The 16024-nt window shown below is 37.5% G+C and overlaps 2 protein-coding genes across 2 annotated transcripts; one reads left to right on the forward strand and one right to left on the reverse strand.

Annotated features, from left to right (window-relative positions):
* Positions 1-10827: 10827 nt before the first annotated feature.
* LOC135711540 (uncharacterized) lies at positions 10828-11179 on the forward strand. Its single transcript, XM_065234408.1, has one exon. The coding sequence runs from the start codon at positions 10874-10876 to the stop codon at positions 11132-11134; it is 261 nt and encodes an 86-aa protein (XP_065090480.1). The 5' UTR covers positions 10828-10873; the 3' UTR covers positions 11135-11179.
* Positions 11180-11332: 153 nt separating this feature from the next.
* Positions 11333-12402, reverse strand: LOC135711539 (uncharacterized protein C16C10.8). The gene has a single exon (XM_065234407.1). The coding sequence runs from the start codon at positions 12283-12285 to the stop codon at positions 11359-11361; it is 927 nt and encodes a 308-aa protein (XP_065090479.1). The 5' UTR covers positions 12286-12402; the 3' UTR covers positions 11333-11358.
* Positions 12403-16024: the final 3622 nt, after the last annotated feature.

Genomic DNA, 16024 nt, shown 5'->3' on the forward strand with positions numbered 1-16024 from the left:
GCCGATTTTTCAATTTATGAATAAACTTTGGCCTCCCTGTCAAAGTTTATTCATAAATTGAAAAATTAGCTGATCAGAAACGTAACGTAGCCTAACGACTGTGAGAAGCAATATTAATAACACATTCTGTCAGGCTCCTGTCATTTCGTAAAATAGACTATGTGATGTACTATCAACTAAGGCTGTGAACCATTTGCCGAGTTAAATTTAACTCGTGGTTAAAAGTGACATTTCGAAAGTTATTTTCTATGTTCGAAAATCCCCGTGCTGTCGATCGACCGGTTTTCGAGCCAAGGTTGTCAAAATTTAACTTCTTGTCTGTCAAAAGTAACCACGCTCGGATAGCAGGGTTAATCGATAACTTTCCATCTGTCAAATTTCAACCAAAAGTTAAAATAATCCACCAAATGGTTCAGAGCCTAAAGAGCCTGAATTTATAAATGCATGCTCTTTACTATCAACGTTCTAAAATGGTTGACGGAGTGTGAAGTTAAATTCTGTCATACATTTAACCGTTATGTGATCGACAATAAAAAACACCTTTAAAGCTCGACAAGGGTACCCGGGTACCCACAATTTGAAATACTTGCTACTGTGGCCTATTATGACCGATTTGGAATATTTTGGCACCATTGGATTCAAAAACTTATCCTCTTTCTGGAAATTGCCAACAATGTTTATCCGGAATAGTCTGGTTCCCGGAAATTCGGATTTCCTGTATAATGTTCCAGAACTAAGCATTTTCTTGGCACTTTCGCTAGAATTTTGAAGGAATCGATATCAAAGTTTCAGAATTTCCTTCAAAAATAATTTCAGCTTACTTGAGGACCAGTTTATGGTTTCTCCCCGGAACGGCCATTCCGGCGCAGGTTCCTGTAGGGCCTCTAGTGGCCATAGAAGTGTTTGGGAAGAAACCCCTACAATATGGGTATCAAAATTCATGACTTTACAGCAAGAGACTGTTCATCATTATTTTGTGGCCGTCCGACGGATTATTCCCGGAACGGCCATTCCAGAGCAGGTTCCCGTAGGGCCTCTAGTGGCCATATAAGTGTTTGGGAAGAAACCCCTGCAATATGGGTATCCAAATTCATGAATTTACAGCAGGAGACTGTTTATCATAATTTTGTGATCATCTGATGGATTGTCCCCGGGACGGCCATTCCGGATTAGGTTCCCGTAGGGCCTCTAGTGGCCATAGAAGAAACCCCTGCAATATGGGTATCAAAATTCAAGAATTTACAGCAGGAGACTGTTTATCATAATTTTGTGGTCATCCGATGGATTGTCCCCAGAACGGCCATTCCGGATTAGGTTCCCGTAGGGCCTCTAGTGGCCTCTGTGGGTACCCGGGTACCCTTGTCGAGTTTTTAAGGGTAAAAAATTGCACGACCCCCCCTTTAGAAGCCCCTTACTGCAATTTGAAATCTTTCTTCACGAAAAGTTGTCACTCCATGAGTTCTGAGATGTCACTGAATTCTGGTTTCCTGTCGTGAAAATAACATCATAATTTATTAACTTGAAATCTGAAAAGGTACCCGGGTACCCTGTCGATCACATAGGGGTTAAACAGCAGGCGAACAAAGAAGCCGACAAATTCATATCGACACACCTGTTTACATCACATTGGGCTCAAACGCTCAGATAGTGCACTCCTGCTCGGACTCCAGCAACACACTATCGAATATTTTCGGTGTCTAATGGAAGATGAAAAAGTGTTCTCCCAGGGCGTCACAATATCAGCTTCAATCGACCAAATCGATGCGACGAAGAGACTGCTGGCTTTCTTTTTCTGTTAAAGTCGAACAGCTTCGCACCATTCTAGAACCTCAGTCGGCGTGCACAAACAAATCTTGATAGAGCTGGAATTAGGGCGTAACAGCTTTTGTAAACAATGACTTCTCTCGATGATTTCTCGAAACTCAAGGCACGCTCACGCAAACCAACATGACCAACAGGAAGGAGAATTATTCTCCTACCCGATGATGACGTTGATTTGAGTGGGCGAGCCTTGGCTTTCTAGAAATCATCGAAAGAAGTCATTGTTTACAAAAGCTGTTACGCCCTAATTCCAGCTCTATCTAGAAATGTTCAATCGCTTGTCTCTCTTTCCCCCGTCGCTCCATTAGTCTTCTTTTCAAGCTTCGGTGAAACGGATGAGCGAAAGAGCGCTCGACTTTGATAGTTTTCTCTTTCATGAAACACATCAACAGAGGTTTCATGACGTATATGACGGAAAATGAAAATACATATTTAAAACATTTCTCACGTGAAAACACTTGACGATTACACGTAATATGTTTAATTTATCTTCCATCCACACACTGAAAAAAGTTTTCATGTAGTTTCTCTTGGGAATGCACATAATATTTTTCCATTAACAAAACCAATTTTCCATTAACAAAACATGAGTTCTATATGATAAATCACTTAAATTTCATTTGACACATAAGGTTCATGTGATTTTGTGGTGTAATTCCCAATTATGATATCACATGAAAGTTATGTGATATTCTAATGAATATTTTCCATTGGATATGTGATTTATTCTTTGAGTGCATATTTATCTAAAAAAAATTAACGAAAACGGGACATAACGCATTTTAAACAAATTGAAAGAGCGGTGTTAGAGTGTTCGTCAAAGGGGATTGAAAGCCATAATGAGGTTTCGTTTAACTAGAAAATCGCGTTGCATACATTGAAAGCGATGAGCAATGCAACGACGAGAAGATCCACATCCACAGCCAGCGTTTCCTTTTAAGCGTGCTTCTTTTTCATTATCATTTCTTGCTGATAGTCTAGCTAGGCGTTATAGAAATGAAGCGTTGAACACGTTTGTAAGAGAGAAACAAAACTCGAGTTCATTTTAGAGCTTCGAAAATGTAGAACCCTGGTTCTCACCGATTTTGAGAGAGCGATTTTTTCATGGTTTGGATGGGAGCGGAAAATAAATAATCGTTCTAGAATAAGAGATGAAAATATTGTCCATTCTCAGCTCTGCGAAATGCAGCTTAAGTGATGCGTCGGTTATCTTGCAGCTGAGCGATAATTTTGACCGCTGGTTTAAACAAAGTAAAGTTTATACTAAAATCCGATGCAATTGGTGGCTTTCGTGGATATATTTGAGTTTTCGTGAATTTTACGTTGCTGAAGTTTTCTAAAAGTTATATTTTGTTAGTTATAGGATTTTTGATCTAATTTCCGTCCTACTAAGCACAACACGCGCTTTACCTCTATTTTCTGAACGAATTTAAACAAAAAATGGAATATTTCTGTCAAAGATGACTTCTAAATTTATTCACCTTTCCATGCGTACCGTTGAATTTGATAAAGAGTCACAAATTGATGAGATATTGTCTAAAATCTAACACTGCTTCTTGATTCTAAATTCGTTCTACGAGTTTCAATTCCGTCCTAACGCATTGAAACGCCATTAGATTTTCTTCGTCCTACGGATAAACGTAGAAAAAGGGGATTCGCTAGGAGCGCTTCTTTTGTTTTGAGAACAATGAGTGTAAATATTCATACAATGCGCTCTAACAGGGTTTATGTTGTAGCTAATGATCTAGCGCATCGGAACAAACCTATTATTGATTTGTGCACGGTGAAATCATTGATATTATTGATCTTTTCTGATCGATAGAACGGAAATGGGCGATTACGACGAAGTAGCGCTCTACCCTATGTGCTGGAAATGGATAACTGCGGATTTTCAGTTCCTAAAAAAATGTCAACCCATTTTTTTTTGTTGGCGAGGGGAGTAAAACCACTGCGTCCATCATTTGAACTTTTGTGGTACCCCTATTTGCTGTTTGATATCATGCAAACCGACCACTATTTAACGAGTGGACGGCTAATTGCCTGGACATATCTTTTCCCAGTCCGGTATAATATGGTTTATAAAACCAGCTACCTTTCCAGGATTTGCAGACCAAATTTCAGTAGGTTGTAAGCTAATACTTCCAAGAAATTTAGATCTACGCTTGTGCACCACAACTGCAGAGCAGATGTTCCGAGATTTCACGTTCCAAATTACAGAAACGACAGATATCACTCGACCAATGTTCTTCATGTGATATCTACTAGGACAGTGCCCAGTTACTAGGCCAGTGTATATACTAGGAGCTCTTGTATTGAGCTCTAAGAGCTTTTTGGTGTATGTTATATTAGGAGTTATAGATCTTTTCGACTGGTTGCAGTTTGTGACAGTCGTCCAATTGGGCATCACCCTTTGCTCTTCCCAGCATTTGAGTTCCATTTTTACCGTACAGTATGATATTCCACAGTATGGTTCTGGGCCAATAAACTGTGAATTGGAACCTAAGTTTGCTAGGTCGTCTGCCCTTTCATTCCCTTCAATGCCACAGTGTCCTGGTACCCAATATAAGGCACAGTTACCGAAGCGAGAGAATACATTCCCAGACGATCTTTGATGTACATTTGCAAGCACTCAGTGCTTTCAGCGCTGCACATCTGTATTTCCTTATCAGACAAACATGTACACATTCAAGTATGGCTATAATTTTCGGTTGGAAAATGTCGCATCGCAACTGAAATATTTGTCCCGGGGTCAAAGATAACCCAAATTTTGAGCTATCTGTGAAAAATATGATTGAGCCTTGACGAACGTTAGGACCACCAGTTTCCCAATCCGAACGTGCCGTTTCACATACGTTGAAGGAAATTTCATAGTTGTCCTCTGGTTTCATCCAGTCCCCATTCATACTCATCACTGGTCCTCTTTGGAAGTATTGTAAGATGCTTAGATGACCAACAAGATCACCTGGCATGACTTTTTTTAGATCTTTTTGAGCCTTAGAGCGCTTCTTTCCGCTTCTAGTTGCACATGCTCATGCAAGGGCAGCAAATTGAGGATTGCTTCTAATGTTTTTGATGGGGTGCACGGGGTATTAAGTAAAATGTTCTTCTTCTACTTCTTTCCTTTATTTAACGTCGGTCTCTGTTCTGCAATCTAGTGCCACTCACCGACGGACATCGATTGCCATCCATTGACGGCAATCGAATGTGCAGAAATGCAGCTTCCACCCCTGCGTAGGATATCGCACCCATTCAAACACACACATGGGCCGGGGACCAACGGCTTTACTTCCCTTCCGAAGGAAGACGTGACCATAGATTTTTATGCAACAGAAAAATCCCACCGACCTCGGCTGGGATTGAACTCAGACCCATTGGGGTGTTAGAAAGCAGTCACGCTTACCACTACACCACCGACACCGGCTAGGTCAAATGTTGCCGAATCAAAGCTGGATTTGTTATGTAAACATAACCAACCGAGCTTACAGCAACAAAGGGGCAAAAGTAAACACATAGAAAAGGATTATTCAGCTGGTTTGAAACAAAGGAGTCCGAAAGTAAACATCAGAAGAAATCTCGCGTCACTTTTCAAATAGACCAATGTAACATATCCGCCATTTTGAAAAAAAAAACGAAGTTTAAGATCGGCAGATTATTATGTTAACTCTGTTTATAAACAATACATTTTGCAATACTATTTTTAATGTAGTCAGTGAATAATAACGTTGAAAATTCAGTAAAACTCATAATTTACGTTGAATTTCATGCTACAATATAGAAAAATCACATAGGACGTTTTGACTAGTCAAGTTGTACATCGGACATGTTACATTGGACGTTTTGTTCTACATGATGCTACCCCGCCTTTAGAAAATGAGCACCAATCATGTTAGGCAGTCCGAATGACCAAAATAACAATCATGTACCCATCATTTCAAACTGTACATTGGACAATTTTTGACCTATGATTATATTAAATAAATGAAAGTAAATTTGGATGGATGTTTTTGTATCACATACAATGATAGAAGAGCAATAGTTTGTATCGCTTAACTCGATTTGTTTACATTTGTTACTTAGAACCTTTTGAAAAGTGACGCGAGAAATGTCATGGAAACCAAAGGGCGTAACAACCTTTGTAAACAATAACTTCTCTTGTTGATTTCTCGGAATTCAAGACACGCCTACACAAACCAACATATCCATCGGGTAGGAGAAGTCTTCCTCTACTCGATGGTGATGTCGATTTGCCAGGGATAGCCATGACTTTAGATGATGATGATGATGGTCCCACCTCTTACCCCTACAAAGGTTTGAGCTGGACGATTTATCTTTAAGATAATTGAATATAACATTTTAACCAGGTTGGCAAACAAAATCGAACTGGTTTCAGTTACAGATATAAATTACCTCTAGAGTTTACAGTTGCTTTACAGCGATATAAATGTGGAAAAGCTCAGGCGTCCACCTCTTAGTTCGCCTTTTTGTCCACCTAAAATATTCATAAGTATTACAAGCAATCAAGAGTTAATGAACAATCAACAAAGCATCCTATTACACTAGCAACCCCGCAATCTGATGCTATCATAATTTTCAACAATGTCAGGAATGCTCACGAACCCCTAACATTTGCCAGAAAACTTACTACTAACTCAAGGTATCTTTTAAATAAGCTTCAAAATTGCATTTTTATTTATCAAATGTTAAATTTAGTCCTCTATATCCGTAATACGCGCACGAGACTCAAACCTTTGTAGACTATTTTTTTTTAAATTAATCTACTATTAAATCAAATATTAAAAATCCATCATCACCCTCGTGGCGAACAGAAATAGTTTTTGCAGTGCTACAATAATTATTAAAAAGATGACAGCTATCCATATAAAATAATCCGTTAGAGATAACTTCGTCAAGATACATAATTTGTCAATTCATAAAAAAAAATCACTGGATAACTGTTCAAAAGACAGTTTTAACGTGTGAAATGCAGTGTCTTTTAAATTCTGTTAGTGTTGCTAAACGTTTGATAAGTCTAGGCATCGAATTGAAAACATTTATTCCTTTATAATATAATGAATTTTGTGAAGCACAAGTCAAGAAATGTGGTGTTCTTATTTCAACCGCGTTTCTAGTATTATATCTATGAAAGTCACTTCCTCTTTCAATTCGATCACACAAATATCGAGGCAGCAAACCGTTAACTACTTTAAAAATGAACACCATAGTCAAATATACAATTCTTTGCTTCACCGACAACCATTGTAAGGCGTCTAACATCAAAGTTGAGGAAGTGAATCTATTACATCTCAAAATCAAACGCATTATTTTATTCTGCAAGCGCTGTAATCTCGATATTTGTGTTGCATTGGCCAGAAATAAAATGGAAGGGCAAAAGTCAAGATGAGGAGAGATGATTGATTTGTATATCTGTATTTTACTGGCAAAAAGAAATTTCTCTCGTCTTTGTTTACAAAAGCTGTTACGCCTTAATTCCAGCTATATCTAGATATGTTCAAAGGTGGGATTGGTGAGAGCGAAATCGAAAGCGAAATTTGAAAACGACGAAATTAAAATGACTCGAGCCTAATGAAGAAAAACTTCGCAATGCCATGTGAAATTGATAATTCTTGACGTGATATTTATACTTTTGTCCGGTACTGTTACTTGAAAAGTACACGAAGAAGGTTCTCCAAGCCTTCCATGACACACTTCTGTGAAAATCCTATATAGTGATGGAAAAAGAAGCAATTGGGTTGTTTAACTTCGAAAAATATGCCGATTTTTATACATCATCTGATAGAGCTTCGTTTTCTGAGCACAACGATATGTTTTATCGATTCCGTAGACATTCATCTCGATTTTAAATCAAGATTTAAATTTTTGATCGTTGACACTAATGGTGGTAAGCTCTAACCGGTATTATCCTCGGATTAAATCCCGATCAAGAATGACAGGCTGCTTTGAGGTTGACATCAACGTTAATTAATACAACTCTAAGCAAACACTTTGGAGATCATCCAAACTTCTTCTTCTTCTTCATTCCGTCGATTTCTGTTCCGTAATCTAGTGCCAATCACCGACGGACATCGATTGCCATCCATTGCACAGTGGTCCAGAATGCAGATTTAGGTGGAATGATATGTTTTGAGAGTGAAATTGAAACTTTAGACGGAAAGTCACTTCTACAAAGTTGTTTCTTATAGTTAGGCCCTCATTTTTTATGACAATGTACCACCCTATTCCTATTATTATTAAAATCAAAAATCTAACTTTTTTGTTTGAATAAATTAAGGTATACATTCTTCGGCAAAGTTATAGATGAGCTAATTTCAAGCAACTTTGTTGAAAACAACTTTTTTGTATCTCTTAAATTGGCCGATTTATAGCAATTTTCTTAAATTGAGTTAGGGTAGCTCTAAAAAAAACATTTGTTTTGCTCTAGTTTTGTTACTTCGAATTTCTCAGCAAAGGTGTCTTCAAATAACTTTTAGATCTTAAAAAGGCGCAAATTTTTGCTGCACAAAGCTTGTCAATATCTTTCGCCGATCAAGAGTTATTGACGTTTTTATACTAAAAATATAACGAATGATATTTACCCTAATGCCCCTAAACAACCCAATTGCCGCACTCTGAAAAATCTTGACGTGAAAATATTGGTGGTTTTCGTTCACCCTATTTTTCACGTAACTTTTACCGGAATTGCACGTAGCCGATCAAAATTCAGTTTCAATTATCTACGTGATTAGTCAGGTAAACAAGACCTGATTTTCATGTACTGCTTACGTGAAATCGGAGTGAAAACTACTGGACATCTGGTGACTTTTACGTGACATTCCGTTTTGTTTGAAATGCTTTTCATGTAATTTGTGAATTTTCAATGAGAATAATTGAAAGTATATATAGAAGCAGTCAATATTATGCAATTTTATCAGGAAGATATAAATTTCAAGTGTTTAAATTAATACTTATATCTACTCATAAAATTGTAAAATATTGACTAATTTATTATTATGTGGTAGACACGTGTATGAGTGTTTTTTTTCTGACAAAATATTAACACCTGTTTGCAGACTCAAAATGCTGATGTCACCGTCTGAAATCATAAAACTAGAAAAAGGCTACATATAATCATAAATAAATTAATGTAAAAGAATCTAATTACCAACATTTGCAGCAAGCGCTGAGGAATTTTGAATCTTTGATGAGTTCTTCCACCACGCTCGGTGACGCCATATTGATTTATTTTGCGTACCTGAAAATCACGTAAATCTCGTTTCACGGAAATATCGAAGTCCCAAACACAAATAGGTACACTAAATCTGTTTGCGTGAATATACGGTCAATTTCACCAACATTTTTAGTGGACATGACGTGTAATGCAGGTCAAAGTTACTAACGGCAGGTGACATTTGAGATTTTCTAAATACGACGTGAAGATTTTTTAGAGTGGCGGGTAAAGTTGAGCAACATGAGTGAGGAGCAGGATGGGTTCATTTATTAATTAATTTGTGTGTCAATATGAACAGGTTCATGCAACCTCAATGATCGTTTGTCTTTTCAAACCAGCATTGGGCCAGAGGTGGTAATTGTACATTTTTACAGCAGAGATGTCACCATACAATTTGTAACTAAGGTCATTACATTTTTTCTAATAACATTTTCATGAGATCTACCACCCCTAATAAACAAATCAAGCTGAACATTAAATTAGGTAGTTGAAGATGCTAATTTCAAATAACAGACTAGAGTGGTGAGATGAAAGTATAGAATTGATAGTTCCGTTAGAGTACGTGAATGGATCAATGTTACCTAGGACCTAATGCAATGTTCAGCTTGAAATACCATAAACGAACTGTATCCCGGGTGGGTAAACTATCCCACAAATGGTTTGGGTGATACCCAACGGTGACACGTCGTTAAGCTCTCTTTTATGGTTATTTTTATTATGGTCTACTTTATAAATAAAGTAGACGTCCTATCTTGCCCCACCTTTCCCCTACTGTTCGCCACCCGAGATGTTATAGGCGATGTTTAGTTCAGTTCAAAGAAAAATAACACTCTTCAAAAGCAAGCATTGATTAGGTTTGAGATTCTCCAAAGGTTAAATTCCTTGATATCAAAATAAACATCAACAAAATTAAAAATAATAATTATAAGCCAATCTTTATCGGATTAGGTATACCGTAAAGTACGTACAAAGACCCTAATTTTGCGCATTGCTAAATTTTTAGTAAGGATATTTTGAATTGATATAAAAAATTATATATGTGTATCCGTAAAATATAAATTTGGAAAATATCACAAAACACTACAAATTATTGCAAACAATGCGCGAAGTTAGGCGACGCGTAAAATAATGGCACGGTGGTAAAAATTAAAATGCAACACGTAACAATCAACATATAATCGCATTAATCGTAAAACACATAAACTAACCCGTTTTAGTAAACCAATTATAATAATGAAGAAAAATTTCCACTGGCATTCGAAAAGTACAAACGTGTAGTGTTTTAAAAAGCAGAGTACCGCGTTCAAATGCGCAAGGTAAAGTAAGACTGTTGAACTTTTGTTATTATATTCATAGATAGTTGTCAAACTTATTAACATTATTTTACGTTGTAAAATCTGCAGACGATTATTCTTATACTTTACAAAATTACAAAATTCACAACCTATCGAATCGGATTCAACGGAATGCAACTTTTTGATTTTTCAAAATTTGCACCCTATTTTTACATATATTTCAATGATAAATCTGGCCAGTATACACAATTACCATACTAACAGCAAGCAAATTCGTGAGACTATCATAACTTTACCGAACATTGGATGCTAACAGATTGACTGATTTCAGTATCTTCCTTGTGTTTCACAATCCTCAACGAAAAAAAAACGATATTTTCTGTTAAAAAAAATTGGCATTTCACCAACACCCCATGAGTTGCTCCCAGCACGAAGATTACCCTTCCCTCTTAATTGTGCCGCCAATCTCTACCTTCAGACTAATATTTGCTTCTTATTTGCGTTTTTTTCTCCCCCAGCAACCGGCCTGAAAATGACCCCGAAACCGACTGAGACCGAGGTGCCGGCGATCGAGATTAAGGCTACTCCGTTCGATCCGCGCTTCCCGAATACGAACCAAACCAAGCACTGCTTCCAGAGCTACCTGGATTTCTACCGGTGCGAGAAGGTCAAGGGCGAAGGTGACAGCGTGTGCAAGTACTTCAAGGATGTTTACACCGATCTCTGCCCGTCCGTGTGGCTCGAAAAGTGGGAAACGCAACGCGCCGAAGGTACCTTTCCCGGTAGGATCTAGACGCAGATCCGGAGGAGAGATAATGCTTGAGGAGAGTTGTACAAAATCGCAAGCATTTCAATAATATAGATGGTATGACCGTTAAAGCTGGTTGAACTTTTGTCCGAAAAGAAATCCTTTTTAATTCTGCGGTTTCTCGATATCCTCATTCTTTCCAGGAATTTTCTCTTCCATTTCTAAACGAACATAAACCAAACATCCTGAATCAATGCTTTCTTTAATAACTACGCAATTAACCGGACAGTGTCGTTATCCACCTCAACGCCTAGTTTCGTAAGTTTCTTACTAAATTTACGATCAATCTTATCACTCATCACGTCAGCACCAACCAACTGGCGATACTTCTTCAGTACCTTTTTCTTGAGCTTTTCCAGCTTCATCTCGTTGTTCTTGGACATCAGCGTCGTTCGAATTACTTCGCCCCACTGGAACTTCTCCGAAGCAGCATCACCATTCGTTCCATTCTCTTGCGCCTCAACGAGTTGTTCATGTTCCTCGCTGACTCCGTTCTGCGCCTGTTTGGTCCTTTTCTTACTCTTCTTCTTGGCTGGTTCCTCTGCAGTCACTTCCGTGTCATCTTCCAGCTTACGCTTCTTGAATCCATTTTGTTGGATGTCTCCTGCTCCGTTCTGTGTTGCCTTCTGTCCCGGAATCCACATACCGTCCGGAACCACTCCGTTCGTTTGCGTCTGCTCCGCTGCGTTGCTCCGAGTTTTCTTCACCTCTTCCTCCAGCAAGGCCCAGGCTGCTTCGACGTCATTCTTCCGGATATGCTTGGCAGAGTTGGCGAAAAAGTTCAGAAATCCCTTCGACTTCCTAGGAATATTATCGTTCTTCCTAATCACATTGAACACTTCCGTGATTCCCTTCGACAGATTCCCCTTGCTGTCGGTAATCGATCGAATCGTGTCCAGCCAGGCTTCCTGTTTCTTGGCACCCTTGTTTGCATTCGCTTTCGGAACGTAATCCTTGCCGGAATACTTCTCCGCTTCAGTGATGCAGCTGGTGTGGGCGTCGAATTCCTGCCCGATGAAATCCTTCTGGCAGTCCATGCACGAAACGTTCAGTTCGCGTTTGCACTTCCAGCCGTGTTTTTCGACGGCTTGCTTCTTGAGCGATTCACCGCAGTGATTGCACGTAAAGAACACCATTCCGGATGGTTTTGGGGATCGAATATTCCGGTCGGAGAATAACGTAAATCACTCGTAAAATTCGCAGCTGATGTCGATTCGCGAAAGATGCACGCACGTGCTGATGCTGAAACCCAAGTCGGAGAGAAGTTTTTGTTTACCAAATTTAGCTTCCGAGCGTTTCGCTCACGGCGCTAACATGGAGATGACAGATGACAGATCACAGTTTCGTTAAGCTCACTTAGGTCGGTAAAGAAGGTTGAATGCAAGAAGAAAATATTTGCGCACGGAAAACAAAAACAAATAATCAATGATTCATGTTAAATTTATTTAAAATATTAAATTTTAATCATTTTTAGAAAAAAAAAATTCGGCTAGTGTAAATCTCGATGAACATTTCAAATGGTCCTATCTGCTTTGATCGATTCTCTTCATCGACTTTCTCTTTCGTTAATAACTCAGCTGCAAAACCTTTCCCTGTTGTATTTGACGTTTTGGACGCTAGATAAGAACCTCCTTTATCAAACTATGTGGTAGAATTAGCGCGAAATCTGTTTGCATAGCAGTGGTTATGAAAAGAGAAAGTCGATGAAGAGAATCGATCAAAGCAGATAGGACCATTTCAGGCATAACATTTGATAACGGCACAAAAGCATTTGTAAACAAACTTTCTAAGGCCCTTTACACGCGAACCAAAGTACGCCCACGCAAACCAATACCATTTTCGGAAAGGTAATAGTTGCCCCTATCCGATGGTTTTGTTGGTTTGCGTGAGCGTACGTTGGTTCGCGTGTAAAAGGCTTTAGAAAGTTTGTTTACAAATGCTTTTGTGCCGTTATCAAATGTTATGCCTGATTTGAAATGTTCATCGAGATTTATCGTCTGACAGCATATTTGGTTTTCAACACGAGTTTAAAACGATCAACAGGAATTACATAATCGTTAGGTTTTGTTGAAATGATCCACAAGATTCCATATTTTACACAAATTATACGCTGTTGATTGTGGTATATTATTTAGCTGCTCATTTCAGGGCAGATTAGGTCAGCTCTGGCCAGCTTCGTGGAGTTTGTTAACATTAAAAATCATACCATGGCCAACAACTAAATACAGTGCCGTCACCACCCTAATAAAAATTACCATAAATGAACGATAACCCAAATAATAGAACTATTCCACAAATGATTTGGATGATACCCCAAACACGTCGTTAAACAAAATAGCCATAACAATTTTATCTGTTTATTGCCTAAATTTTTCACCCATGTATTCTGTATAATATTTCATGGCGTCTAATTCCTAAAGCATGGTCGAGTAACATCATAAATCGAATAGAGCATTCTATGAATTTATAGATTGCATAATAAACAAAAATCATATGTTGCCAAAAATGGGAAGCCACTGTATTCTGATGTTGTTGAAAAACATACAGGAATGTAATCTATTATATTAATAAATTTGTATAAATTACGTTTTCACCGAGTTTCTACACACAAAAAACGAAAATTGTATTAATAAAAATATTAACCTTTCAATTTAAAAGTACCCCAAAATTTGTTACTTGAACTATGAAAATATTTGAAACAACAAGGTTATTTTCAATCCAAAAGTAGATGTTTTGATTTTAACTTGTAGTTTTAAAAGTGCAGATTTTCAAATCAAAAATTGTTTTACTGTCAAAACAACTTCTTCGGGGGTAGGTTACTACTCGTTTCTGGTTAGTTTTTGAATAACGTGAGTAAATAAAAATAAAAACGCGCAAAACGAGAATTGAAAAGCTTGCTTTATTAATTTCTATTCGACCAGTTTTCAAAACAAATCCCTGCTGCATTCACCAGATCATCCGTGAGCTAGACCTGCTGAAAATATAAATAAAATACGGCGATACCACAGGATGAATATGGTAAGTTTATCTACGATAATGCCTTGTTCAGACTAGAGAGTTTTTTATGATAATAGAATCGCTTTCTTTTCGGAAATTTCAGCATCTGTCAAAAGTAAGATCATCGTTCCGGATTGGGTCACACCGGACTCTGAGCCAGATGACTGAAACGGTAGCACCACAGTTTAAGGTTGAAGCAGGGGGAGTGGATTGCATGGACGGCTCAACAGATGCTGACGAGGATGGTGGTCAATTCCACAATTCAGTATTTTTAATTTTGTTTTTGTTAGTTTTATATTTAAAATATATATATATATATATATATGTAAAAATCAAAACAATGAACTTTATGTTTAAAAAGAAATAAAATTTTATTTGATTAACTACGCTCTCATTTTGAAATAAGATAAAATTTATTTTGACCTAACCTACTCTTAATTTGACAGTTCTACAATTTCATTTCAAAAGTAGAAACTTTTAATTTGACATTTATAAAATTTAATCATAAAAGTTGTGACTTTTAAAATCAAAGGATTCAGCATTTTTATTTTAACTGTTCATGTCTTTTGCAATTGAAAGTTTCTGACTTTCTACCAAAAAGCACCAATGCAAACTTTTAATTCTACCAACGGTTTTTTTAATTCTATTAACGTTTATTTTTTGTGTGTATATGTATAAAAAATATAAATTACTACTAACATTGCTTTAATGTTACACACATAATGAATTTATTGAATTATTTCAGTTTAATTCGAACCTATCGAACCGCACTATAAGTTCGTACACAGAAATTCCAATTAAACCCACTGCTGCTCTGCTGAGTCGTCTACACGAAACCGAAAAATTACGCAAAATTAAGTTCTTTTCACTCATCTCCCATGTTCCGTTCAATAAGCTTATTTTCAGTAAACCGCTTATATTAGTTTACATTTAACTACGGCAAAAATAATTACTTACTCGTTAGTATTTTCTACCCAAAATTTAGTTCAATTGACTCAAATTTGAGAATATCTCATATACTCACTAGTAGCTTATTGAACGATAGTCATGAGAAAGTCCACGATGGTGGTTCTTCGTCGTTCTTGTTATATGCTGCGAATGTAGTGCTACGTGTTATCGATGTTGAGCTTATCTTGCTGTTTGGCATAATCGCCATAAAAATCTTCCGTCGACTTTGAAGGGGCAGCTTGAATTTCATTTCGTACACGTGGTATCGAAAGCGCATTTGCAATGCCTTCGCCGAAATGTCTTCCCGGGTGAGCATTGCTAGCGCACCGTTTGCTGCTAGCCTCTCCAGCTTCAGAATGTTTTTAAAGTGGCGGAGAACATTTCCAACGTCTCGTTGGATTTTTCCCCAAAAGTATTCCTGCATAAGTGGAACGACAAATTAATCTTCTGCACTTTTGGAATATAATTTGAATAAATTATAAGTTTCCGAGGCTCATCGAGCAACACTGGAAAACACGTCAACTTACTTTGCTTGACAGCATCAGTTTCAACATTGTTTTCAATATAACATTCAGGTTGCTATGTGTATAATATATTGATCAACGCGAGTTGCTTAGAGCTACTCAAAATTAACTCCGATTTTACTCGTGATCGAAAGCTGTCTTGCCCCCAGCTAAAATACCTGAAATGTAAAACACAAAAACACCCCGAAAATACTTTGTACGCGAAAAATACATGTCATAATTAATTTAATAATGAAGATGAATCGAAAATATTCATGTTGACAGCCCCTCGTTTCGGACAGGCTTAGGAACAAGCTTTCTTCACCATTCTTAAAAAAAAAGAAAAACAAGAAAATCGCTTGAGTTTTGAATAGGTCATGTTCCTAGAACCTTCCATAACACAAAAAAAATGCGACGAAGAAAATTT

The sequence above is a fragment of the Ochlerotatus camptorhynchus genome, unplaced genomic scaffold, assembly GCF_037179485.1.
Source record: "Ochlerotatus camptorhynchus isolate MF236.1 unplaced genomic scaffold, CSIRO-AGI_Acam_v1.1 ptg000434l, whole genome shotgun sequence".
Taxonomy (NCBI): domain Eukaryota; kingdom Metazoa; phylum Arthropoda; class Insecta; order Diptera; family Culicidae; genus Ochlerotatus; species Ochlerotatus camptorhynchus.